Source organism: Zophobas morio, unplaced genomic scaffold, assembly GCF_036711695.1.
Source record: "Zophobas morio isolate AGI-343-1 ecotype UQ-CSIRO unplaced genomic scaffold, CSIRO_AGI_Zmor_V1 ptg000028l, whole genome shotgun sequence".
Classification (NCBI taxonomy): domain Eukaryota; kingdom Metazoa; phylum Arthropoda; class Insecta; order Coleoptera; family Tenebrionidae; genus Zophobas; species Zophobas morio.
Window position 1 is genome coordinate 4,177,992 of NW_026972133.1, and position 26,262 is coordinate 4,204,253.

At 32.3% G+C, this 26,262-nt stretch overlaps 4 protein-coding genes across 4 annotated transcripts; all 4 read right to left on the reverse strand.

Annotated features, from left to right (window-relative positions):
• Window positions 1-8,925: 8,925 nt before the first annotated feature.
• On the reverse strand, window positions 8,926-14,685 carry LOC135137131 (follicle cell protein 3C-1). The gene is made up of 2 exons (XM_064066704.1): window positions 14,327-14,685; window positions 8,926-9,129 (listed from the first exon to the last, which is right to left on the reverse strand). The coding sequence occupies exons 1-2, from the start codon at window positions 14,567-14,569 to the stop codon at window positions 8,944-8,946; spliced, it is 429 nt and encodes a 142-aa protein (XP_063922774.1). The 5' UTR covers window positions 14,570-14,685; the 3' UTR covers window positions 8,926-8,943.
• Window positions 14,686-15,151: 466 nt separating this feature from the next.
• On the reverse strand, window positions 15,152-16,198 carry LOC135136961 (armadillo repeat-containing protein 7). Its single transcript, XM_064066465.1, is given in 4 exon segments — window positions 15,152-15,541; window positions 15,543-15,789; window positions 15,839-16,006; window positions 16,055-16,198. Coding segments are annotated over 4 exon segments (909 nt in total). The 5' UTR covers window positions 16,164-16,198; the 3' UTR covers window positions 15,152-15,156.
• A 102-nt stretch (window positions 16,199-16,300) lies between these two features.
• On the reverse strand, window positions 16,301-21,600 carry LOC135136904 (uncharacterized). Its single transcript, XM_064066368.1, has 5 exons — window positions 21,479-21,600; window positions 21,304-21,430; window positions 21,111-21,257; window positions 20,924-21,072; window positions 16,301-16,532 (listed from the first exon to the last, which is right to left on the reverse strand). Exons 1-5 carry the CDS (start codon window positions 21,598-21,600, stop codon window positions 16,301-16,303), a joined length of 777 nt encoding a protein of 258 aa, XP_063922438.1.
• A 288-nt stretch (window positions 21,601-21,888) lies between these two features.
• Window positions 21,889-23,123, reverse strand: LOC135136993 (uncharacterized). The gene is made up of 4 exons (XM_064066514.1): window positions 22,791-23,123; window positions 22,614-22,743; window positions 22,257-22,564; window positions 21,889-22,203 (listed from the first exon to the last, which is right to left on the reverse strand). Exons 1-4 carry the CDS (start codon window positions 22,994-22,996, stop codon window positions 21,975-21,977), a joined length of 873 nt encoding a protein of 290 aa, XP_063922584.1. The 5' UTR covers window positions 22,997-23,123; the 3' UTR covers window positions 21,889-21,974.
• Between the last annotated feature and the right edge of the window lie 3,139 nt (window positions 23,124-26,262).

Sequence of the window (26,262 nt, forward strand, 5' to 3'; positions counted from 1 at the left end):
TGCGCTCCTAGCCCACTTGCCCCTGCCGCCCGCCATGTTGCTACTAGCTGGCATTTTTCGATTGGGCGATGATAGCTCGACAAATGGTGCGTTAATAGCAACCCTCGTACGGGAAACGAAACGGTGATTGACTATCCTTCTGACTCGAGCTCTGTTATCGCAGGTCGTCGACCCAGCGCTGGGTCTTGATGGGCCGAGGGTCAGGGGTTGGCTGATTTAAGGAGAACATCACCGTGATAAGATCAGGACGCGGGGTTACTCCGAAACGAAACGTGCCCGCTTCTGGAATTTTTCGAGAGGAGAAGGGGAGCCGATGGTAATGGTACCACGAAACCGCGGTTAACGTTCCCACAGGCGGGGGTAGGCAAAAAGGGGTCGCGGCTGCAACCACCTGTTGATTAGTGCGAGCGCTCGCTTTTGTCCCTCGGGGTCGGTTCACCAGCGCCGGACAAAAGCGGCAACGCCGCCCCAAAATTGTTTTTTGTCGCTTCGTAATAAAATTACCGTAGAGGAATATTTATTATTTTTAGCTGGATTTTCCGCCTCCGCCACTGGACTCGGTTATCTGAGCGGTGGGCTGGTGTATCTCGTAATAAAACCTGCAGATTATGTCGACTTATGCTGTTAATTTTGCATTGTTTAAGCAGCGACTCTCCCATGCCATCAGCCGTCGTGGTCTTGACACGGATGCGAGAGGGGAGGGACTACCGGAGTATGACCTGGGATTTTTCACCACGGTCCGTCCGGATTTGGAAATCACACGCGCCACTGCCGTCCACCGAGCCCATCTTCCTCCTTTTAAGTCGAGTCTTAGTTTATTTCACACCGTCATTAGCATTAGCTGAATCGTAAAATCGTGACATAAATTATCGAGGAAATCGGTAAATAAATGAAATGTGGGTACATAAAAGCAGAGAAGGCGCGTTTGTTGGGTTTAGTGCCGGGCTGGAAGGGCACAGGTTTCCGGGAAAAGACAGATTTTTTGTTTAGGCATTTTATTTATTATAGAGTTGTTCGCTTTTTTGACGACGGGTTGTCATGTCGCTGCTAGCGCCATCTGTGTTGAAGTTTCAAAGAAGACACCGGCTTAGTTTTTCAGACACATTTGGGTCCTGGTTATGATATATTTTGGAGTCTCGTAATCTATGATAACACCCATTTAATTTTTTTTGTAGGTTTACAGATATTTTTATTTTTCATTAACTACCAATCACAATCTACGATAAAATGGAAAAATCCACTCCAAACTAGGTGAAATGAACGACCGATTGGTGAAATTTCCTCAGTACTTGCCACCATATTTTACTGGTATATTTATTTACATTTACAAGCATAACTATACTTCGATTCTCCCCATGCCAGTTGTCTTCTACGTCAAACACATGTACATCATTCAATTATTTTAAAAATAAATCGATATTCTATAATTCTGTCGTGAATATTCCTCTTTTCGAATATTTCAAAGGACGATTCTGGAAAAACCATTTGAGTTATGGAAGAAATGAAAGCGGATAAAACTTCTGCGGCCTGAAATCTACAAGAAAATGTATTTAGTGAAATATCGAAAATTTTGTTGAAAATTGGTCGAAAATTGGGCGAACTTTGCATATTTTTGAATATTTCAAAGGACGATTCTGGAAAAACCATTAGAATTATTGATGAAATGAAAGCGGATATGACTTCTGCGGCCCGAAAACTACAAGAAAATGTATTTAGTAAAATTTCGAGTAAATTTGGCGGAATTAATAACTTAAAACTTTGTATAGTAACTCGAAATTTTTGAAAAATATGAACAAATTTGAAGACAATCACTCGAATTTTTCTGTTAATTTAGTTGTTTAAATCGAAATTTAAGTACAAAAAGTGGAAATTTCCTTATAAGAACTTTATGAACATAAAATTTTGAAAGTTATTAATTAGACAAAAAATTTCGATTAGATTTAACCGGAATTTTGATTTAATAACTTGGTAAGATGAAATTTCTGGACAACATGAACAAATTTTTAGATAATCATAGAATTTGTCAGTCAATTAGTGCGAAATTTAGTGTTATTTTCAAAATAAAAGTTGAAATTTTGAATTAATTTTCTTGAAATTTTGATTTAGTTAACCCGAAATTTCGACATAAATTTCCAATCAAGACGAAATTTGGAAAAAACACATTTCCGGTGTTGGGCAGTTTCAGATCGGTTAACTCAAAATTTCCCAATAAGGAAAAAAGGAAATTTCAGGATAATTCAAGGAAATTAATAATAACTTAAATTTTTGTATTGTAATTCGAAATGTTTAGCCATTACGAACAAATTTTAAGACAATAAGTCGAATTTAGTTATTTAGTCTAAATTAAAAAAATATAAAAAGTCAATAAATATAAGAAATCAAAAAAATTCCACTTGATTTAACTAGGATTTCGATTTAATAAATTAAAACTTTTATGTGATAAAATGAAATTTCTGGTTAACATGAACACATTTTGAGATAACTGTAGAATTTTTCAATTAATTAGTGAAAAATTTAGTGTTATTTTTGTTACTGAAATTTTGAGTCAACTTTTTTGAAATTTTGATTTAGTTAACCGGAAATTTCAACAAAAACGTCCAATGAAGACGAAATTTCCAGAAAAGGAAATTCCCGTTGTTCGACATTTCGAATTCGTTAAGTCAAAATTTCCTAATAAGAACTCAAAATTTTTACAATAAAAATTTCGAGTAAATTTGGCGGAATTAATAACTTAAAACTTTGTATAGTAACTCGAGATTTTTGAAAAATATGAACAAATTTGAAGACAATCACTCGAATTTTTCTGTTAATTTAGTTGTTTATGTCGAAATTTAAGTACAAAAAGTGGAAATTTCCTTATAAGAACTTTATGAAAATGAAATTTTGAAAGTTATTAATTAGACAAAAAATGTCGATTTGATTTAACCGGAATTTCGATTTAATAACTTGGTAAGATGAAATTTCTGGACAACATGAACACATTTTTAGATAATTCTAGAATTTGTCAGTCAATTAGTACGAAATTTAGTGTTATTTTCAAAATAAAAGTTGAAATTTTGAATTAATTTTCTTGAAATTTTGATTTAGTTAACCCGAAATTTCGACATAAATTTCCAATCAAGACGAAATTTGGAAAAAACACATTTCCGGTGTTGGGAAGTTTCAGATCGGTTAACTCAAAATTTCCCAATAAGGAAAAAAGGAAATTTCAGGATAATTCAAGGAAATTAATAATAACTTAAATTTTTGTATTGTAATTCGAAATTTTTAGCCATTACGAACAAATTTTAAGACAATAAGTCGAATTTAGTTATTTAGTCTAAATTAAAAAAATATAAAAAGTCAATAAATACATATAAGAAGTCAAAAAAATTCCACTTGATTTAACTAGGATTTCGATTTAATAAATTAAAACTTTTATGTGATAAAATGAAATTTCTGGTTAACATGAACACATTTTGAGATAACTGTAGAATTTTTCAATTAATTAGTGAAAAATTTAGCGTTATTTTTGTTACTGAAATTTTGAGTCAACTTTTTTGAAATTTTGATTTAGGTAACCGGAAATTTCAACAAAAACGTCCAATGAAGACGAAATTTCCAGAAAAGGAAATTCCCGTTGTTCGACATTTCGAATTCGTTAAGTCAAAATTTCTTAATAAGAAATCAAAATTTTTACAATAAAAATTTCGAGTAAATTTGGCGGAATTAATAACCTAAAACTTTGTATAGTAACTCGAGATTTTTGAAAAATATGAACAAATTTGAAGACAATCACTCGAATTTTTCTGTTAATTTAGTTGTTTATGTCGAAATTTAAGTACAAAAAGTGGAAATTTCCTTATAAGAACTTTATGAACATGAAATTTTGAAAGTTATTAATTAGACAAAAAATTTCGATTTGATTTAACCGGAATTTCGATTTAATAACTTGGTAAGATGAAATTTCTGGACAACATGAACACATTTTTAGATAATTCTAGAATTTGTCAGTCAATTAGTGCGAAATTTAGTGTTATTTTTTAAATAAAAGTTGAAATTTTGAATTAATTTTCTTGAAATTTTGATTTAGTTAACCCGAAATTTCGACAGTTATCGAAGAAATGAAAGTGGATTTGACTTCTGCGGCCCGAAATCCACAAGAAAGTGTATTTAGTAAAATTTCGAAAATTTTGTTGAAAATTGGTCGAAAATTAGGAGAATTTTGCATATTTTTGAATATTGCAAAAGACGATTGTGGAAAAACCATTCGAGTTATGGAAGAACTGAAAGCGGATATGACTTCTGCGACCCGAAATCTACAAGAAAATGTATTTAGTGAAATTTCTAAAATTTTGTTGAAAATTGGTCGAAAATTAGGAGAATTTAGCTTATTTTTGAATATTGCAAAAGACGATTGTGGAAAAACCATTCGAGTTATGGAAGAAATGAAAGCGGATATGACTTCTGCGGCCCGACATCTACAAGAAAATGTACTAAGTGAAATTTCGAAAATTTTGTTGAAAATTGGTGGAAAATTGGGCGAATTTTGCGTATTTTTGAATATTTCAAAGGACGATTCTGGAAAAACCATTCGAGTTATGAAAGAAAAGAAAGCGATGTGACTTCTGTGGCCCGAAATCTACAAGAAAATCTATTTAGTGAAATTTCAAAAATTTTGTTGAAAATTGGTCGAAAATTCCAGAATAGTAAATCGAAATTTCAGTTAAATCAATTACAAATTTTTTGGTTAATTAATTGCACAAAGTTCTTATGAGAAAATTTCCACTTTTTTATATTTAAATTTCGGCTTAAATAAATAAATTAACAGAAAAATTCGACTGATTGTTTTCAAATTTGTTCATATTTTTTAGAAATTTCGAATTACTGGACAAAACTTTAAGTCATTAATTCCGCTAAATTAACCTGAAATTTTTGTTGTGAAAATTTAGATTTTTTTTGGTATTTTGACTCAACTAATCCAAAATTCGACCTGGAAATTATTTTTTTTTTAAATTTCGTCTCATTAACTTTTTCACTAAATCAAAACTTCAAAACAATTAATTCAAAATTTTAACTTTTATTTTTGAAATTGCAACATTTTATCTGAAAATTTTCACGTAAATAGCACTAAATTTCTCACTAATTAATTGCAAAATGCTGTAATTATCTCAAAATTTGTTAATTTTAGCCAGAAATTTCGTCTTATCACACAAGTCTCAATTTACTAAATCGAAATTCCAGTTAAATCAATTAGACATTTTTTGGTTAATTAATTACTTCAAAATTTCATGTTCATAAAATTCTTATGAGGAAATTTCCATTTTTTATATTTAAATTTCGACTTAAATAAATAAATTAACAGAAAAACTCGACTGGTTGTTTTCAAATTTGTTCATATTTTTTACAAATTTCGAGTTACTGACAAAATTTTAAGTTATTAATTCCACTAAATTAACCTGAAATTTTTGTTCTAAAAATTTTGATTTTTTTTGGTATTTTGACCTAACTAATTCAAAATTCGATCTGGAAATTCTTTTTTTTGAAATTTCGTCTCATTAACTTGAAATTGGACTTTTATATTGAAATTCGTTTTCACTAAATCAAAACTTCAAAACAATTAATTCAAAATTTCGACTTTTATTTTTGAAATTGCAACATTTTACCTGAAAATTTTGACGTAAATAACACTAAATTTCTCACTAATTAATTGCAAATTTCTGTAATTATCTCAAAATTTGTTAATTTTAGCCAGAAATTTCGTTTTCACTAAATTAAAACTTAAAAACAATTAATTCAAAATTTCAACTTTTATTTTTTAAATTGTAGCATTTTACCCGAAAATTTTGACGTAAATAACACTAAATTTCTCACTAATTAATTGCAAAATTCTGCAATTATCTCAAAATTTGTTAATTTTAGCCAGAAATTTCGTCTTGTCACACAAGTCTCAATTTACTAAACTGAAATTCCAGTTGAATCAATTAGAAAATTTTTGGCTAATTAATTGCTTAAAAATTTCATGTTCATAAAATTCTTATGAGGAAATTTTCATTTTTCATATTTAAATTTCGACTTAAATAAATAAATTAAGAGAAAAATTCGACTGATTCTTTTCAAATTTGTTCATATTTTTTAGAAATTTCGAGCTACTACACAAAATTTTAAGTCATTAATTCCGCTAAATTAACCTGAAATTTTTGTTGTCAAATTTTGATTTTTTTTGGTATTTTGAGCTAACTAATCCAAAATTTGACCTGGAATTTTTTTTTTTTTAATTTCGTCTCATTAACTTTTTCACTAAATCAAAATTTCAAAACAATTAATTCAAAATTTCAACTTTTATTTTTGAAATTGCAACATTTTACTTGAAAATTTTGACGTAAATAGCACTAAATTTCTCACTAATTAATTGCAAAATTCTGTAATTATCCCAAAATTTGTTAATTTTAGCCAGAAATTTCGTCTTGTCACACAAGTCTCAATTTTCTAAATTAAAATTCCATTTCAATCAATTAGAACTTTTTTGGTTAATTAATTACTTCAAAATTTCATCTTCATAAAATTCTTATGAGGAAATTTTCGACTTAAATAAATAAATTAACAGAAAAATTCGACTGATCGTTTTCAAATTTGTTAATATTTTTTAGAAATTTCGAGTTACTGTACAAAATCTTAAAGTTATTAATTCCGCTAAATTAATTAAGTTTTTGTTGCAAAAATTTTGATTTTTTTTTGGTATTTTGACTTAACTGATCAAAAATTCGACGTGGAATTTTTTTTTTTTTGAAATTTTATCTCATTAACTTGAAATTGGACTTTTTTTATATTGAAATTTCGTTTTCACTAAATCAAAATTTAAAAAAAATTAACTCATAATTTCAATAACATAAAAATAACACTAAATTTTTCACTAATTAATAGAAAAATTCTACAGTTTTCTCAAAATTTGTTCATGTTAGTCAGAAATTTTGTCTTATCAGTATCACATAAAAGTTTCAAATTATTATTTCGATTAAATAACTAAATTAAAAGAACAATTCGACTTATTGTCTTAAAATTTGTTCATAATGGCTAGAAATTTCGAATTACAATACAAAAATTTAAGTTATTAATTTCGTTGAATTATCCTGAAATTTCTTTTTTTCCTTATTGGGAAATTTTGAGTTAATCGATCCGATACGTCCCAACATCGAAAATGTGTTTTTTTCCAAATTTCGTCTTGATTTGAAATTTATGTCGAAATTTCGGGTTAACTAAATCAAAATTTCAAGAAAATTAACTCAAAATTTCAACTTTTATTTTGAAAAGAACACTAAATTTCGTACTAATTGACTGACAAATTCTATAATTATCTAAAAATTTGTTCATATTGTCCAGAAATTTCATCTTACCAAGTCATTAAATCGAAATTCCGGTTAAATCAAAGCGAAATTTTTTGTCTAATTAATAACTTTCAAAATTTTATTTTTATAAAGTTCTTATGAGGAAATTTCCACTTTTTATACTTACATTTCGACTAAAATAACTAAATTAACAGAAAAATTCGAGTGATTGTCTTCAAATTTGTTCATATTTTTCAAAAATTTTAAGTTATTAATTCCGCCACATTAACCCGAAATTTTTATTGTACAAATTTTGATTTCTTATTAGGAAATTTTGACTAACTAATTCGAAATGTCGTATAAGATTTTTTTTCTAAACTCACTTCTAAGATATACTAGCACAAGAGATATAGTGGTTTTATGACTTTGACTTTTCCAAGTCCTTAGTGTATGAACAAAGAGCATCTTAAACTAACACCGCAGAGATAAGCTGACAAGCACAGTGAGGGAGTCAAAGTCCTGAAACCGCTATATTTCTTGTGCCACTATACCATTTTCCGTTGCTTCACTCCTCCACTTCTACTTAGCTCTCACGCGGTCACATGTCTCCCACCAGTCGCAATCCACAGTGCGCCCCTGTAGGCGCCCTCCCCCTGCCGCAAAGATCACTCGTCGGAGTTCTTTTGCCGGAAATCATTACCGTGTGTTTTATGCATGGCCGAGGAGGGGCTCCCATGGAAGGGGAACCAAAAGGGGCGCATTATGCAACGCGGCTCGCTCGGGGCCGAAAAGCAAGGTCAGCGTGGTACAGCAGGTTGGCTCAGGTGTTTTTGTGTGAGATATGAGCGGCGAAAAAGTCGCGGAGGAAATTCTATAGAACAAAACCAAGAATGCTAACGGTAGGTTCGGTGAGTAGGCCGACCTAGCTTTTCTCTTTTCTACAAACAGGGGTTGTGTTTGTACGCGGTGTAGAAAGTAGGTTAAGCCATCGGTAAAAGAAAAGCATTCCGAGTAATTTGAGATACATCGAGTGCTGGTGGACAGTGGCGTAGGAGAGAAATGCGGCGGTGGGAGGAGGTGATGGGTTTGTTGGGAAATAAAGAGATGTTTGTGGGATTAATGGTTATTGGACGGAGTCGCTTTCGGAGGAATGGGTAAAATGCGGGTTTAATGAGTCCACTTGTGTTATTACGGATTAATGTAGCCAACACTTACACAATAGGCTTGTATAATGCATTATCTTAGAGTAGTAATAGATTATAATAACAGTTTGTCATTATTTTCCTTTGAATAATGGTGTGGTGGAGGTCACCATAATAAGTAACGCTTTCAGCTTGATTTTTATCGACTTTGACTTTTCCACGGACGTGGCAGGACTTTGAACATCAAGTGCCAACATTTTTTATTATTTTCATGTACTTCGAATGCATAACTTGTGTTAAATATAAATGTAAAAGCATTCACTAGTAACATTATCAACTAAAGCAAATTTTTAAATTAATTTAAGGACTCGTTTGCAACCAATTTACACGCTTAAATATCTTTTCCGCAACGTCTGAGAATACTCGATTTATTTATTTTCAATTTTGGTAGAAAACTTTATTAAAAAACAACACAGAAACGTAAACAACAGGAATTTTTAACTGATGGGACACTTGTAAGGGACGTTATCCTTGCAACAGAACTCCCTTCCTGCCGACATGTTCGTGTTCACCCATTTTTGGCTGTAATTCTTCACGAAGAGGAATGCCCTCTCCTTGTGCACCAGGTCTCTGTCCACGGTTGCGCAGATGATGTCCCCGCTCTTGGGCAAATGTGTGATAATCTGCAACGGTCGTAAAAAGCGTTTCTTATTTAAAAAGAAAAAAACTAAGAATATTTATGCCCGTAGATTAGAGGGGAAATGGATCGTGCACTCCCACGGGAGATGTCACCTCAGGGACAACAACGTACTTTACTCCAGAGATGTAAAAATATTTTTCTTCTACTATAAAATTTATTAGAAAGATTTATTATTGCTGTTTAAGTGGAAATCATACATTAATATTGTAGTAGTAATGGTTTCCGGGCCGGTCCAATTCAAGGGTGATTGACTTATTAGGAACCCTAATCTTTTTATGTACAGTTTAGATTGAAATTTCGAGATAACTCAAGAAGAAAATTCTCGACTGACTCATGTGTTTTCACGAACGACGTGGGGAAACCTAACCCAAATTACGTGGTAAATTAACACAGACAAAATTTAGATTTAATGACTTTTAATAATTCGAAATTCTGAGTCAATTAGTGTGAACTTTTCAGACGAAACGAATTTGGAATTATTTCATTCAAAATTTGGGTTAGTACCTTAAAATTTTGTATGGAAACTCGAAATTTCTAGATAATCTGGGCAAATTTTGGGAAAACAAGTCTATTTTTTTGTTTTTAATTAGTTGGGTCGATATTTAGCCACGAAAAGTTGAAATTTCCTGATAAGAACTTTACGAGTATGAAATTTCGAAGTAACTAATTTCACAAAAATTTAGTCAAAATGTTCAGGAAAGAAGTTTCAGTTTCGGAATCAAAGTTGAAATTTCGAGTTAACTTTCTTGAAGTTTTAAATCAAAACTTAAGGCGAAATTTCAAGAAAAAATAAATCCCGATGTTCGATATTTTGGATTGCTGTAGTCAAAATTTCCCAGTAAGAAATAAAAATTTTTACAATTATAAATTTCAGATCAATTCGGCTGAATTGATAATTTAAAACTCTGTGTAATAAGTCTCAATTTCTATATAATGTGAACAAATCTTGAGATAATAGTCGAATTTTTCATTTAATTTAATAATAATCAGTGTCAAATATATAGACATAACAAGTCAAAATTTTATAATAGGAACTTAATAAACTTGAAATTTCGAAGCCTATAGTTTGACAAAAAATTTCGAATTGATTTCATCTGAGTTTCAATTTAATAACTTGAAACTTTGTGTGATAAGACATATTTTCCAGGTAACATGAACAAATTTTGAAATATTTATAGAATTTTTCAGTTAATTAGTGCGTAATTTTGGCTGATTTAAGTTAAAATTTTCAACGAAGTAGTTGTGATTTCGAAATATAAAAGCTGAAATTTTGAGTTAACGTTTATGAAGTTGTGATTTAGTTGAGACAAAATTTCCGGATAAAGAATCAAAATTTTTGCGACAAATCGAATTTTGGGTTAATTCAGCTGAATTTTATAATAACTTGAAATTTTATATAGTAACTTGAAATTTCTAGATGATGTGAATATTTTTTGGAATAATAAGTCGAAATTTCCACAAAGAGCTTTCCGGTCTTCCACATTTCAGATTAGTTAAGTCAAAATTTCCGGATAAAGAATCAAAGTTTTTACAACAAATCGAATTTTGGGTTAAATCAGCTGAGTTAATAACTTGAAATTTTGTATAGTAACTTGAAATTTCTAGACGATGTGAACAATTTTTGGAATAATAAGTTGAATTTTTCTGTTAATTTAGTTATTTAGGTCGAAATTGAACCAAATAAAGTCGAAATTTCCTTAGGGGAACTTTATGAACATGAAATTTCAAAGTGGTTATTTAGACAAAAAATTTCGATTTGATAACTTCAAACTTTGTGTGATAAGACGAAATTTCTGAGTAACATGAACAAATTTTGAAATATTTGTAGAATTTTTCAGTAAGTTAGTGTGTAATTTTGGTTCATTTCATCAAAATTTTCAACGAAGAAGTTGTAATTTCGAAATGTAAACTGAAATTTTGAGTTAACTTTTTTGAAATTTTGATTTAGTTAAGACGAAATGATGTAAACAAATTTTGGAACAATAAATTGAACTTTTATGTTAATTTAGTAATTTAGGTCGAAATTTAACTACAATAATCGAAATTTTCGGATGAGAACTTTACGAACGTCAAATTTCAAAACAAGTAGATAGTTAAAGGAAAAATTTCGAATTGATTTAAAAGGAATTTCTATTTAATAACTTCAAACTTTGTGTGATAAGACGAAATTTCTGAGTAACATGAACAAATTTTGAAATATTTGTAGAATTTATCATTAAATTAGTGCGTAATTTTGGTTCATTTCATCAAAATTTTCAACGAAGAAGTTGTAATTTCGAAAAATAAACTGAAATTTTGAGTTAACTTTTTTGAAATTTTGATTTAGTTAAGACGAAATGATGTAAACAAATTTTGGAACAATAAATCGAATTTTTATATTAATTTAGTTATTTAGGTCGATTTTTAACTACAAAAATCAAAATTTCCTGATGAGAACTTTACGAACGTCAAATTTCAAAACAAGTAGATAGTTAACGGAAAAATTTCGAATTGATTTAAAAGGAATTTCGATTTAAGAATTTGAAACTTTGTGTGATATGACGAAATTTCTGGATAATATGAACAAATTTTGGAATATTTATAGAATTTTTGAGTTAATTAGTGCGTAATTATGGCTGATTTAAGTCAAAATTTTCAATGAAGTAGTTGTGATTTCGAAATATAAAAGCTGAAATTTTTAATTAACGTTCATGAAATTGTGATTTAGTTATGACAAAATTTCATAAAAGTCCAGTTTTTGGTAATAAGGTGAATTTCCAGACAGAGTTTTCCGGTGTTCGATATTTTAAATTAGTTAAGTCAAAATTTCCGGATAAAGAATCAAAGTTTTTACAACAAATCGAATTTTGGGTTAATTCAGCTGAATTAATAACTTGATATTTTGTATAGTAATTTGAAATTTCTAGATGATGTGAAAATTTTTTGGAATAATAAGTCGAATTTTTCTGTTAATTTAGTTATTTAGGTCGAAATTGAACCAAATAAAGTCGAAATTTCTTAAGGGAACTTTATGAACATGAAATTTCAAAGTGGTTAGTTAGACAAAAAAATTCGATTTGATATAGAAGGAATTTCGATTTAATAACTTCAAACTTTGTGTGATAAGACGAAATTTCTGAGTAACATGAACAAATTTTGAAATATTTGTAGAATTTTTCATTAAATTAGTGCGTAATTTTGGTTCATTTCATCAAAATTTTCAACGAAGAAATTGTAATTTCGAAATATAAACTGAAATTTTGAGTTAACTTTTTTGAAATTTTGATTTAGTTAAGACGAAATGAAGTGAACAATTTTTGGAACAATAAATCGAATTTTTATATTAATTTAGTTATTTAGGTCGAAATTTAACTACAAAAATAAAAATTTCCTAATGAGAACTTTACGAACGTCAAATTTCAAAACAAGTAGATAGTGAAAGGAAAATTTTCGAATTGATTTAAAAGGAGTTTCGATTTAATAATTTGAAACTTTGTGTGATATGACGAAATTTCTGGATAATATGAACAAATTTTGGAATATTTATAGAATTTTTGAGTTAATTAGTGCGTAATTTTGGCTGATTTAAGTCAAAATTTTCAATGAAGTAGTTGTGATTTCGAGATATAAAAGCTGAAATTTTTAATTAACTTTCATGAAATTGTGATTTAGTTATGACAAAATTTCATAAAAGTCCAGTTTTTGGTAATAAGATGAATTTCCAGACAGAGTTTTCCGGTGTTCGATATTTTAGATTAGTTAAGTCAAAATTTCCGGATAAAGAATCAAAGTTTTTACAACAAATCGAATTTTGGGTTAATTCAGCTGAATTAATAACTTGAAATTTTGTATAGTAACTTGAAATTTCTAGACGATGTGAACAAGTTTTGGAATAATAAGTCGAATTTTTCTGTTAATTCAATTATTTAGGTCGAAATTGAACCAAATAAAGTCGAAATTTCTTAAGGGAACTCTATGAACATGAAATTTCAAAGTGGTTAGTTATACAAAAAAATTCGATTTGATATAGAGGAATTTCGATTTAATAACCTCAAACTTTGTGTGATAAGACGAAATTTCTGAGTAACATGAACCAATTTTGAAATATTTGTAGAATTTTTCAGTAGATTAGTGCGTAATTTTGGTTCATTTAACCAAAATTTTCAACGAAGAAGTTGTAATTTCGAAATACAAACTCAGATTTTGAGTCAACTTTCTTGAAGTTTTGATTAGTTAAGACGAAATTTCATAAAAGTCCAATTTTTGATAATAAGACGAAATTTTTAGAAAAAGAGCTTTACGGTGTTTGATATTTCAGATTAGTTAAGTCAAAATTTCTGAATAAAGATTCAACATTTTTACACCAAATCGAAATTTCGAGTTAGTTCAGCTAAATTATTAACTTTATATTTTGTATAGTAACTTGAAATTTCTAGATGGTGTGAACAATTTTTGGAACAATAAGTCGAATTTTTCAGTTAATTTAGTTATTTAGGTCAAAATTTAATCATAAAAAGTCGAAATTAATTAGTTAGACTACAAATTTCTAGTTAGTTGAAAGCTATGATTTGGTTCAACCAAAATTTCGAGTCTTTAAAATAAAATTTCGAAAAAGGAGTTGATATTTTTTTAATAATAATAAACATCTTTAAGTTTCTGTCATTTTGAGAAAATAGTCCATATTTCAAGTTAATATGTTAAAATGTTACGAAAACACCAAGAGGGAATAATAAAAACACAAATTTTGAGGATAATAGTCGATTTTTTCGTTACGAAGTTGTAAAAATTGAAATTTTGAATTATCACCTCTCTAAAATTTCGATTTAGTTAAGAAGAATTTGATTAGTAGTAATTACGGTTTAAAGTTGAGTAAATTGTGTTTCCGTGTTAGTAAGTCAAAATTTTATGTTGACTTTTTTTGAGTTGATTAGTTTGAAATTTGCAGTCGTAAAAGTTAAAATTTCTCCATAAAAAGTCAAAATTTCTTGATTACGAATTTACCAACGTGAATTTTGAGTTAACCAGTTCAAATTTTGAGTCATCAGTTAACTTTCAACTTCAATAATTAGATTTCAAATTTCGAGTACTCGCCACCTCGCCTCAAGATTATTCTGACTATTATCCCTCAATTACCCTACCAGCATCCTGCCCGTCCCCACGCTTTCCACCCCACTAACCCCCAACAATGCCCATCCTCTCACCATTTCCAGGCACTTATTCGTGCACTGCCGATTTCCCATGGCGTTGTTCATGAAGGGGGTGTCCATTTCCTGCGTCAGCACCGGCACCCCCTTCGGCTGCTCCTTTGACCCTTTCTTGAACTGTCCACTCAAGAACACGCCACATGTGCACGGAACTGGTTTGCTGTCCGCCTTTGCGCTCTTCACGGGCTCACCTGCACCGGCGAGGGCGCACAGGGTGAGAACCACCATCGCACGAAACATCCCGTCGACAAAAAATTAATTAGAGGGTGGGAGCGCGGACACTTGTTGCTCACCTGCCGGAATGGGGACGGCGGCGAGGTTTTATGCTTGATATGGACTGGAAACGGTTGTGCAAAGCGTGCGGATTCTTGATTGCAAAAATGTAAATAAGGAACGTAAACAGAGCGGCGGCGGTCGGGGGCGGCCTAGTTTGAGTTTGTTGTTGTTGTGGGGGTTATGCAATGAGGTGGTGGCGCTTTTGGGGTCAGGGTTATTCGCTGCACGAGCATTTTTTTTTATATTTAACTGAATCAACACATGTAAGAAAGTACTTCAGGTCAATTGATCACTTAATTTTGATAATCTTGAACTTAGATTAATTAAGTGTCTGATAAGTTTAAAAATAAATAATGCACTATTGACATTCCAGAATGATTTACAAAAAAAAATCATTTTAAATTCAACAAGTATGGCTTCCGGAGTTCTACAGAGATATAATCTTGGTCCTGTTTCTTTTTCTCTTTTTATAAATGACTTTCGGGTGTCTAAATATACTTCAGGACTAATTACAACAAGAAAAACACACTTTATTGTCATAAAAAAGTCGTTTATTTATTTTTCTTTATAATCAACTTTGCGTCCCCCCACAAAACCACCTTCCCCCTCTCCGGCACCTCACACCTGAATTTCACGGTCACAATTTTCCGATTTTCGACCATCTCGACCGTCACTTCCACCTCTTCGTCCACGTAGCACTTGTTCGGAAAATTCAAAGTCTGGGCCACTACTACTGAGCCCGGCCCTGGCAGTTCCGTCCCGATTACTCGCGAAACCAACGAGTTGAGTAAAGCACCGTGCACGAGCGCCCTCTCTGGACCATTTACAGCATGAATCGGATTATCATCACCGCTCAACTCTGTAAACTTGGCTAAATCTTCTTTAGTTATTTTTCTTCGAATTGTAGCCTTGGAAGAAAAATTACGCAACGCCGCCCTAAGCATTTTTATTCGCTTCTTCCATGAAGATCACACCCAGATTTTTATAACGGGGGTTCGGGTGGGCTTCATAAACGTTGATTTTGGTGAGAATCTCGGGGGTGAGGAGGTGTCGCTGCGACGGGAAGATAAGATAAAACAGGGTAGTTATGGCATTCAGGGCGATTTCTTCGTTCTTGTGGAGGAGTTTGTTCGACACGAGCTTGATTCCGTTGAGTTTGATTATGTAGTCTTGGCTTTCGGGGTCTGGAATCGTTTTAGACGTTACTGGGAGTCAAAATCGGGTAGTACGTACCTGGACTTAAATTACATAGGGCTGCTAGTCCAAAGTGGGTTAGGTCGTCGTCGTCGGTTGACAGTTGGTCGAGGAACAAATCAAGGGCGTGAAGTTGCTTCAGAAACTCAAAATTGACCGGATCGTAGGCGAAGTTTGACAAGTTTGCTAGAACTTGGCGTTTCGCTTCTGAAATTGCGCGATTATTTGAATTTGGCGCCATGTTATGTCACTCACCTGGCGATTTTGTTGTCCCAAATTCCACGATCAGTTGTTTGAGAAATTCGTATCGTCCGACACCGTCGGGGCCGGTTTTTTTCACCAAAGTCGCTTTCCTGGTGAACATTTTTTGAGGTTATGTTGGTGAATTTGACAGGACGGTTGACACTTGGGATGTGTCTCGAGTGTCGACGTCGGGATTATTAAATAAAATGAAAGTGGTTTAAAAACTTTTATAAGAAAAATGCTTCTTAAATTACAACTTTATGGTTTAGCTGACTCTTGTAGCAGTTTCTTGAAGAAGAGTGGCAACAACGATGACTGGTACTCCGTAATAATGCGGTTAATTTCGGTTATATATTCATCAGCTTCCTCTTTAACCGCGTTCTCGACGCTAGTCAAAATGTGACCTCTCAACACAGTTATCAAAATGTCGCCCAGCAAGTTGAGAATCCAGTCAATTAAATAATTGCCGTCAAATTCAAGATCAAAGTATCTACGAAAAAATTGTAGTATTGAATTCCCAAAATTTTCTGAGAAAATAGAGTGAGCCGTTCCTAATTTAATCAATAAAATAAAGTGACTCATTCATTAATTTTTTTGAGCCACCTGGATAAGCAAATCTAAAAAAATGAACGCAATAATATATCACAAAAACTCATTATATCTCTTTTCTTAGAAGGTATCTCATTTGCCAAAGTCAGTCTTATCTTAGCAAATACTAGACCCGCCCACTCGCCCCCTTTTTTCTCAGAGGATATATCATCTGCCAAATTAATCTTATCTGAGCAAGTACTAGCACCACCCACCCGCCCTCTATTTTCTTAAAAGGTATGTCATTTGCCAAAATGTTAGTATTTGTTAAGATAAGACTGATTTTGGCAGATGACATAATCCTCTAAAAAGTAGCGGGTGGGTGGGCGGGGCTAGTAATTGCTAAGATAAAACTGACTTTGGCAAATGCCATAGCCTCTAAGAAAATAGAGGGTAGACTAATTTTGGGAAATGGGAAAATACGGGCAAATCTAAAAAATATGAATGCAAAGACAAATCACAAGCAAAAACTCATCATATTTTACACATTTTGGGTAGAATTTATTTGGCAAAATTTTGATATGTCATCAATTTTTTGGGGGAAATAAAACTATACCGGGTGTTTGGAAAATGGCGGATTAACGTCTCAGTACGTTATATAGTACTACCTGTTAAGACTGATTTTGGCAAATGAGGTACCCTCTGAGAAAAGAGACGGCGGGTGGGTGGGGCTAATAGCCGTCAAGACAAAACTGATTTTGGCAAATGACATACTCTCTAAAAAACGGGAGGGCGGGTGGGCGGGGCTAGTATCTGCTAAGATAAAACTGATTCTGGCAAATGACATACTCTCTAAGAAACGAGAGGGTGGGTGGGCGGGGCTAGTTACTGCTAAGATAAGACTAATTTTGGCAAATAAGATCCTCTAAGAAATTTAATTAAATTATTATAAGAAAAGACCCTAGAGGCCCCAAAGCACTTTCAAATTCTTTCGAAACAGGAATACCTAGAACCTCAAGATTGCTTTGAATTTTTCAAAAAAATAATTAACTCAAAAACAGGTCAGGTCAGAATTTTACATAAATAGAACACCGAAGTACTAAAATTTTGTTTTAAATAATTTACAAAAAAATCTGCATCGGCTCCGTTGCCAAATTGCCGTTGATGGTAACTTTGGTGTTCAACTTATGCCGTATTTAAAGATGTTGTAGAAGAAAAGTGGAGTATTTAAGTTGATAACTACAAAAATTTACCATTTTGTACATGTTTTAAGTTTCTTGTTGTCGAAATAAGTCGACATATATTAAGAAAAAAAGGCAAAATTAGCCCCACCCCCACCGTATCTCTATTGTGATGATTTATTGTATTCGTCGTGAGTCAAGAAAGCGGAGCTTAACTGCAAAATCCTTATTTCTTTACGAGAAATTAAAAACATGTTGTTGAGTAATTCTCTATAATATGAATAAATTTTAAAATAATTGTAGAGTTTTTCAATTAATTAGTTTGCAATTTTAGTTAATTTACGTCAAAATTTTCAACGAAGAAGATGCAGTGTCGAAATATAAAAGTTGAAATTTTGAGTTAACTTTCTTGAAGTTTTGATAGTTAAGACTAAATTTCAAAAAAGGCCAATTTTTGGTAAAAAGACGAAATTGCTAGAAAAAGAGCTTTCCGGTGTTCGACATTTCAGATTAGTTAAGTCAAAATTTTCGGATAAGGAATCAAAATTTTTACAACAACTAGAAATTTAGGGTTAATTCAGCTGAATTAATAAGTTTAAACTTTGTATGGTAACTTGAAATTTCTGGATGATGTGAACAATTTTTGGAATAATAAGTCGAATTCTTCTGCTAATTTAGTTGTTTAGGTCTAAATTTAACTACAAAAAAATCGAAATTTCCTGATGAGAGCTTTACGAACGTCAAATTTCAAAATAGATAAAATTTCGAATTGATATAAAAGGAATTTCGATTTAATAACATGAAACTTTGTGTGATAAAACGAAACTTCTGTATAATATGAGTAAATTTTGAAATATTTGTAGAATTTTTCAATAAATTAGTGCGTAATTTTGGTTAATTTACGTCAAAATTTTCAAAGAAGAACTTGCAATTTCGAATTATAAAAGTTGAAATTTTGAGTTAACTTTCTGGAAGTTTTGATTAGTTAAGACAAAATTTCAAAAAAGTCCAATTTTTGGTAAAAAGACGATATTTCTAGAAAAAGAGCCTTTCGGTGTTCGCCATTTCAGATTAGTTACGTCAAAATTTTCGTATAAGGAATCAAAATTTTTACAACAACTTGAAATTTCGGGTTAATTCAGCTGAATTAATAAGTTTAAACTTTGTATAGTAACTTGAAATTTTTTGATGATGTGAACAATTTTTGGAACAATAAGTCGAATTTTTCCGTTAATTTAGTTGTTTAACTACAAAAATTCGAAATTTCCTGATGAGAACTTTACGAACGTCGAATTTCAAAATAGATAAAATTTCGAATTGATTTAAAAGGAATTTCGATTTAATAACTTGAAATTTCGTGTGGTGAGACGAAAATTTCTGTATATGAATAAATTTTGAAACATATTTGTAGAATTTTTCAATTAATTAGTGCGTAATTTTGGTTCATTTACGTCAAAATTTTCAACGAAGACGTTGCAATTTCGAAATATAAAAGTTGAAATGTTGAGTCAACTTTCTTGAAATTTTGATTAGTTAAGACTAAATTTCAAAAAAGGCTAATTTTCGGCAAGAGAACGAAATTTCTAGAAATTTGAAGTCATAAAAGTTAAAATTTCCCCATAAAAAGTCAAAACCACCCACCCTATCTCAATTGTGATAAATTTTTCATTCGTTGTGAGATAGAGGGGCTGGGCTTAATTGCAGGATTTGTCTACAAGAATTTATCATTTTAAACATGTTTTAAGTTTCTTGTTGTGAAAAGATGGCTCTCTATATTAAGAAAAAAGGCAAAATATAAGCCCCGCCCACCCACCCTATCTCAATTGTGATAAATTTTTCATTCGTTGTCAGATAGAGGGGCTGGGCTTAATTGCAGAATTTGTCTACAAGAATTTACCATTTTAAACATGTTTTAAGTTTCTTGTTGTGAAAAGATGGCTCTGTATATTCAGAAAGAAGGTAAAATATAGGCCCCGCCCACCCGCCCTATCTCATTTGTGATGAATTTTTCATTCGTTGTCAGATCGAAGGGCGGGGTTTAATTGCAGAATTTGTCTACAAGAATTTACCATTTTAAACATGTTTTAAGTTTCTTGTTGTGGAAAGATGGCTCTGTATATTCAGAAAGAAGGTAAAATATAGCCCCGTCCACCCGCCCTATCTCATTTGTGATAAATTTTTCATTCGTTGTCAAATCGAGGGGCTGGGCTTAATTGCAGGATTTGTCTACAAGAATTTACCATTTTAAACATGTTTTAAGTTTCTTGTTGTGAAAAGATGGCTCTCTATATTAAGAAAAAAGGAAAAATATAAGCCCCGCCCACCCACCCTATCTCAATTGTGATAAATTTTTCATTCGTTGTCAGATCGAGGAGCTGGACTTAATTGCAGGATTTGTCTACAAGAATTTGCCATTTTAAACATGTTTTAAGTTTCTTGTTGTGAAAAGATGGCTCTGTATATTCAGAAAAAAGGTAAAATATAGGCCCCACCCACCCGCCCTATCTCATTTGTGATGAATTTTTCATTCGTTGTCAGATCGAGGGGCGGGGTTTAATTGCAAGTTTTGTCTACAAGAATTTACCATTTTTAATATATTTTAAGTTTCTTGGTGTGAAAAGATGACTCTGTATATTAAGAAAAAAATGCAAAATATAAGCCCCGCCCTGTCTCAATTCTGATGTTTTTTTTATCGTCGAGAGCAAAAGGAGCGGAATTTAATTGCAAAATCCTTATTATTTCTCTAGAAGGAATTACCAAGTAAGACATGTTGTTGAGTATCCTGTTATTCAAAGAATACTATGTATATTAAGAAAAAACTAAACCCAAAGATTAAGCCCCGCCCATATCTGCTCTTATCTAAACAGTAATGAAGTTTTCATTCGTTGGCAGACCTAAGGGCGGAGCCTAATTGCAAAATCCGTATTTCGATACAAAAATGTATCATTTTCAACGTGTTTCGTTTCTAAGAATAAAAAAAAAATAATCACAATTGAGATGGGGTGGGTGGGCGGGCATACGTTTTTCCTTTTTGTTTTAATCTGTGTAGACTTCTTTTCACAACATGAAACTTTAGGAGAGATTATCTGTCTAATGAAAATCCGTTACGGCAGACAGACGGACAGACGACAGACGGACAGACAGACGCTTGTTAGACTACCTTCACACTCACTCTAAATCAGTGGCACGACAGTCAAAAGTAATTTCCGGTTTTTGGTACTCATAACCTAGAACCAATTCCATTTTCAGTCCTTGTACAATTCCAAAAACTGTGCCACTGCGACCATATCCCAAAATAGCGGCACTATAATTGTACGTAAACTACAAATTTGGTCAATTCAATTTCTGTCAGATTTTACACTCAAAGCGTCGAAAGTTAAGGGTAAAATGGTCTCCGTTTTTCTGGACGTCTTATAGTAACTGAATTTTGCGTGTTTGACACTTGACAGGTTTTGCAGCCAGCCCCCGGTTAAGTTAACGTCGCCGTAATACGTCATTAGAAGCGTCTGGAATTTTTTATTTTTCATTTATCCTCTTTTAGAGTTTGCTTACGTAGTTGAAACCGGACGAAAAATCTGACAGTTCCAGTGGTTCCACATTTTCGGCTAGGAAGCCACCAATGACTTTGAATAGCCGGTCTGAGCACGTGTTTAAGTGGTCTTTTAAATGGAGCGACGATCTATAGAGTGATATAGTTGAGATAGCTGGTGGATTGGGTCGTACTTACGTCTGTGGGTCGCAGAATAAAAAGTGTTTGAGGGGTTTGCAAAAGTCACAAAGGAGAAGGAAGTTGTTCAGAAAGGACATCATTTTGACACGAGCGTCACGACTGACTGTTACTTGACACATTTTTATTTTGAAAATCTGGCAAGTTTTTTGAAATTTTTGAAAAATTTTAATGAGTGCTATTTTCATTTTGTGTTGTTATGTACTAAAGTGCACTTCACTATGATAAAGAAAAATAATTATCTGAAGTGTCGTCAATCTAAATATAAATTGTATTCTGAATATTTTGAAAATATTGTACGTATTTTCTGTTGCTAACTAAGTCTTTGATATCTTTCTAAATCTACATCGTAATCTCCGAGGAGTGAAGAGTTCATGGTCAAGTGTTTCAAGTACGTAAGGCCAAAGATCTCGATTGTAATAAGTGTTTATTCGTTACAATTGTTACAATAGATAACAAAACACTTGAATTACAACAAAATAATTCTTCATCACGATTACTTGATGAAGAAAGCCGCTGCAGTGGACGTAGGAACAGGCGTCGTAGGGTTCAAAATCCCGTCAATGAGATCATTGATGGACTGTATAGCGTCTTCCACGCTTCCTCGAATAATATTCTCCACGATCCCCAAAATCACGGGTTTCAAAAGACTGGTGACCACATCCGTCAACAAATTCACCAGCCAGTCAACCAACGGATTACCATTGAAGTTCACATCGATATGACTACAAAAACCCAGTTAATAAACACCTTCGTACCTAAATCGAGACAGTCGTACTTAGTATCAATGATTCCAAACTCATCCAAAGACAGCACCAAGTTGGTAACGTCGAACCCAATTTTCACCTCGACTTCGATATTGGCGATTTTACCATCAATGCCGCCCGTGGGTCCCAACCCCATGATCTCGGCGCTGTACTCATAGGTGAATTGGAGGTCATCGAAGGCGATGGGTACTGTGACTTCCAAAAATTTAGCCTCGGTGCTGTAGGTAACGATGACGTCGCCACCTCTGTGGACTGTGGAGATGTCCTCCAACCACCCTTTGGTGAGTTGCAGTTCACCTTGGTACGTGATGATCAAAGTCTGGAACGGTACCATGAGTACTGGATTTACGTGATTAACAGGTACCTACGTAGTTGAAGCCGGCTTCCAAGTCGGGTAGTTCCACCGGGTCGTACCCAGAGTGGATCAGGAATTGTTGAATATTCGCGAAGATTTTGTCAGCGTAGTCGTTGAGGTTGGCTTCGGTGCCAGCCAGAGAACTAATTTTGTGTTAAATAAATAAGCTGGAGGGTTGATTCATACTTACTTGATTTCGCGATCATGGGCGATTTTTTTCAAAATTTCGATGGCGGGGACGAGTTCTTGTTGCGGGACTACGATTTTGGGGAGGTTGTATTTGTTGGACACTTTGGTGTACTCAACTCTATCTATGACCACTTCAAAGTCATGCTTTTTGATGTGATAGGCACAGATTGTGGCCAAGAGGCAAGCGGCTACGAGTAGTCTTCTCATGCTGGGTACTGGATATTCACTCACAAGAGCAACTATTTTCTCAAGAGACTACTTACTTATATTAGGAGCGGGTTATTTAAATGGGATTATCTGATTTCGATTGAGTATCTGCACCTGTGTGATTGTTTTGAGAGTGCCTTGACATATGTACATAGTTTTTCAATTTTGAAAGGGTTCTATTGTTGACGATAAGATTGTATTGTTTACATAAATAATTATGAGGAATGTTTAAACGACGTTTGAAAGATGGGTACAAACGTCAGTGTTCGTATAAAGACGACATCGACATTTTTTAATTTTATTATGTGCTCAAATTCGTAATGTGGAAATATTTTACTCAAAATGGATAAAATTTTCCTCTGTATTTTTATCACTAGGGACTTTATCAATGCATTGTTGCACGTGTGTGTTTTCTAAGAATGCATTGTTCCTACATCAAAAATATTTATATAAAATATCAAGGCATTTTTTTTAAGGATACATCTTGCCGCTAGAAAGCATACACTTTCTTATCTGTTATTTTAGAAATGTCTTTGATGAAAACTGATGAAATATGCTAAAACCTTCAGTTCGAAAATGTTTCTATTTTTTTTTACAAATTAAAGACTGGTATTTATTTCAATGAGGCAAACTTCAAAACCACTTAACAATTTATCACGATCGTGATCAGAGTGTTACTAAAAATATTTAAACTTTGTCCTGCAAGATTAAGGCTAAGTAACAAGAGTTTTTTTTAAATCAAAAAGAACACATTTTATAATCATGATTTTGTTTGGAAAATGACAAAACAGGTCAGGTCATGTTAGGACAGGTTAGATCAAGTTAGACAGATCAAGTAACTTCAGGTCAGTTTCAGTTGTTAATTTCCGCTCTATGATTTTAAAGCCAGAAACAAAGAAAATAATATTAAAAATTATAATTGAATTATCCACTAGAGTAGAAATATTATGAGACTTGAGTCATCACAATTTGTCATTTAGGTTGTAACTAGTAGCGGATCAATTGCGACCTGAAAAGGGGGCATTCGAAAAGATGTATTTTTTTTAGTTAAATATTTCTCTAAAGGCTAGAATGAAAAACACTTATTAACCACGAAAGACGAATTAAATTTGAGTCAAACCACGACGAAAATACAAAACAGAGTGACGAACGCCACTGACCACTACAGTTTCCTTCCCCTAAGTTAGCAAGTGGACAAGTCCAAATATTTGTAAATAAAAAATATACTAACAGTACTAAACGTACACGATTAGATATAGATTTTTTTTATTCTAGAGATTCTAAATGTTGATAATGAAATCTCCTACTTTAAAGATAATTAAATAAATGTATATTTAATTAGCTAATAATTCATTATTAAAGAAGGTGAATTTTCCATTCGTAATCGGACCTAAGGGCGGAGCTTATTTTCAAAATCCATATTTCTATACAAAAATTTCAGTTTCTTATTGGGAAAAGAAGACTACGTATATTAAACAAAAAGGCAAAATATAAGCCCCGCCCACCCACCCTCGTCTCAATTCTGATGATTTTTTCATTCGTTGTCAGACAGAAGGGCGAAGAGTAATTGCAAAATCCATATTTGTCCACAAAAATTTGCCAATTTGAACAAGTTTTAAGTTTTTTTGTTGTGAAAAGAAGACTACGGATATTAAGAAAAACAAGGCAAAATGCAAAAACTTGTTCAAAATAGTCAATTTTTTTCCACCTTGGAGAAGTCCAAGGAATCGAACAATTTTCGTTTCAGCTGCGTAGCGCCAGTGGTTCTCAAGTTATGAATTTTCAAAATAGAAAAAAAAAATTTGAGCACGCGAATAAAATGAAGTGAAGGCGGATTTTTTTGAACCGTTATAAATTAACAACTGATTGCCAAAATCAATTCAGCAGCGTCGAATTGACCTTGGACCAAAATTTCAGCTTGATTTGAGAATTTTGACTTTTTTTCATTTTTTAGAGTAGATTTTGAAAATTTTCTCAAAAGGGACCGATCTTCTTCAAATTTGCGCCACTTACTAATTCGAACTTCCGGAACGAGAAGGGTTTTATTTGATAATAAAGGCGTAATATGGACGTTTTTTTTTTTAAATCAGAAAAGTCAGAGACAGTTGATGAAATAAAATAACTTCTTTAGGCGAAATTTTCAAAAATAATTCTTCTAAGTCATTTTGAAAGGATACTCCATAGACGGTCAAAAATTCGTTTCAACAGTCATTGAAGAATTGAAATTTTTGAAAATTGACCTAAAATCGTCAAAAAATTCTGGAAAATATTTTTCGATGAGTTGATTCGAATAACGTAACATATTGATGGTCTCGGATCAATATTTTCAAAAATTCAGTTTGAAAATAGAATATTTGAAGTATCTCGAAAACTGAATCTTTTCATTTTATCGATTCTGGAAAAATTGTTGGAACTTTTGAAGAAATGAAATCGAACGTAACTTTTACAAGTCAAAATCTTCGAGGAAATGTCTTTAGTTAATTATCAAAGAGTCAATACACGGTGAAAAAGTTCAATTCAAAGGTTATTGAAGATTTCAGATTTTTCTCCTTCTTAAAAATCGTCAAAAAATTTTGGGAAACATCCAGAAAAAATACCTGTTCATGATTCCAGACCCCAGACCAACATTTGCGAGAATTTTCTTAGAAAATGAACCTAAGGGCGGAGCTTATTTGCAAAATCCATACTTCTCTACAAAAAGTCACGATTATACCATTTTAAACATGATTTCAGTTTCCTGCTGCGAAAAGAAGACTACGTATTAAACAAAAAGGCAAAATATAAGCCCCGCCCACCCACCCTCATCTCAATTCTGATGATTTTTTCATTCGTTGTCAGACAGAGGGGCGGAGCGTAATTGCAAAATCCATATTTCTCTACAAAAATTTGCCAATTTGAACAAGTTTCAAGTTTTTATGTTGTGAAAAGGACTACGGATATTAAGAAAAACAAGGCAAAATGCAAAAACTTGAACAAAATAGTCATGTTTTTTCTAACTCGGAGAAGTCCAAGGAATCGAACAGTTTTTGTTTCAGATACGTAACGCCAGTGGTTCTCAAGTTATGAATTTTCAAAGAAGACAAAAAATTTTTGAGCACGCGAATAAAATGAAGTGAAGGCGGATTTTTTTGAACCGTTATAACTTAACAACTGATTGCCAAAATCAATTCTGCAGCGACGAATTGACCTTGGACCAAAATTTCAGCTTGATTTGAGAATTTTGACTTTTTTTTTCATTTTTTTAAAGTAGATTTTCAAAATTTTCT

What these genes read in the sequence shown, in the direction of transcription:
- LOC135137131 (XM_064066704.1), bottom strand. Translation starts at nt 14,569, where the DNA reads ATGTTTCGTGCGATGGTGGTTCTCACCCTGTGCGCCCTCGCCGGTGCA. An exon ending in CGAATAAGTGCCTGGAAATG is followed by an intron (nt 9,130 to 14,326) that starts GTGAGAGGATGG and finishes CGACCGTTGCAG; the next exon opens with ATTATCACACATTTGCCCAA.
- LOC135136993 (XM_064066514.1), bottom strand. Translation starts at nt 22,996, where the DNA reads ATGAGAAGACTACTCGTAGCCGCTTGCCTCTTGGCCACAATCTGTGCC. An exon ending in GCCCATGATCGCGAAATCAA is followed by an intron (nt 22,744 to 22,790) that starts GTAAGTATGAAT and finishes ACACAAAATTAG; the next exon opens with TTCTCTGGCTGGCACCGAAG. An exon ending in TTTGGAATCATTGATACTAA is followed by an intron (nt 22,204 to 22,256) that starts GTACGACTGTCT and finishes GGGTTTTTGTAG; the next exon opens with TCATATCGATGTGAACTTCA.
- LOC135136904 (XM_064066368.1), bottom strand. Translation starts at nt 21,600, where the DNA reads ATGTGTCAAGTAACAGTCAGTCGTGACGCTCGTGTCAAAATGATGTCC. An exon ending in TTATTCTGCGACCCACAGAC is followed by an intron (nt 21,431 to 21,478) that starts GTAAGTACGACC and finishes ATCACTCTATAG; the next exon opens with ATCGTCGCTCCATTTAAAAG. An exon ending in TTTCGTCCGGTTTCAACTAC is followed by an intron (nt 21,258 to 21,303) that starts GTAAGCAAACTC and finishes AAAAAATTCCAG; the next exon opens with ACGCTTCTAATGACGTATTA.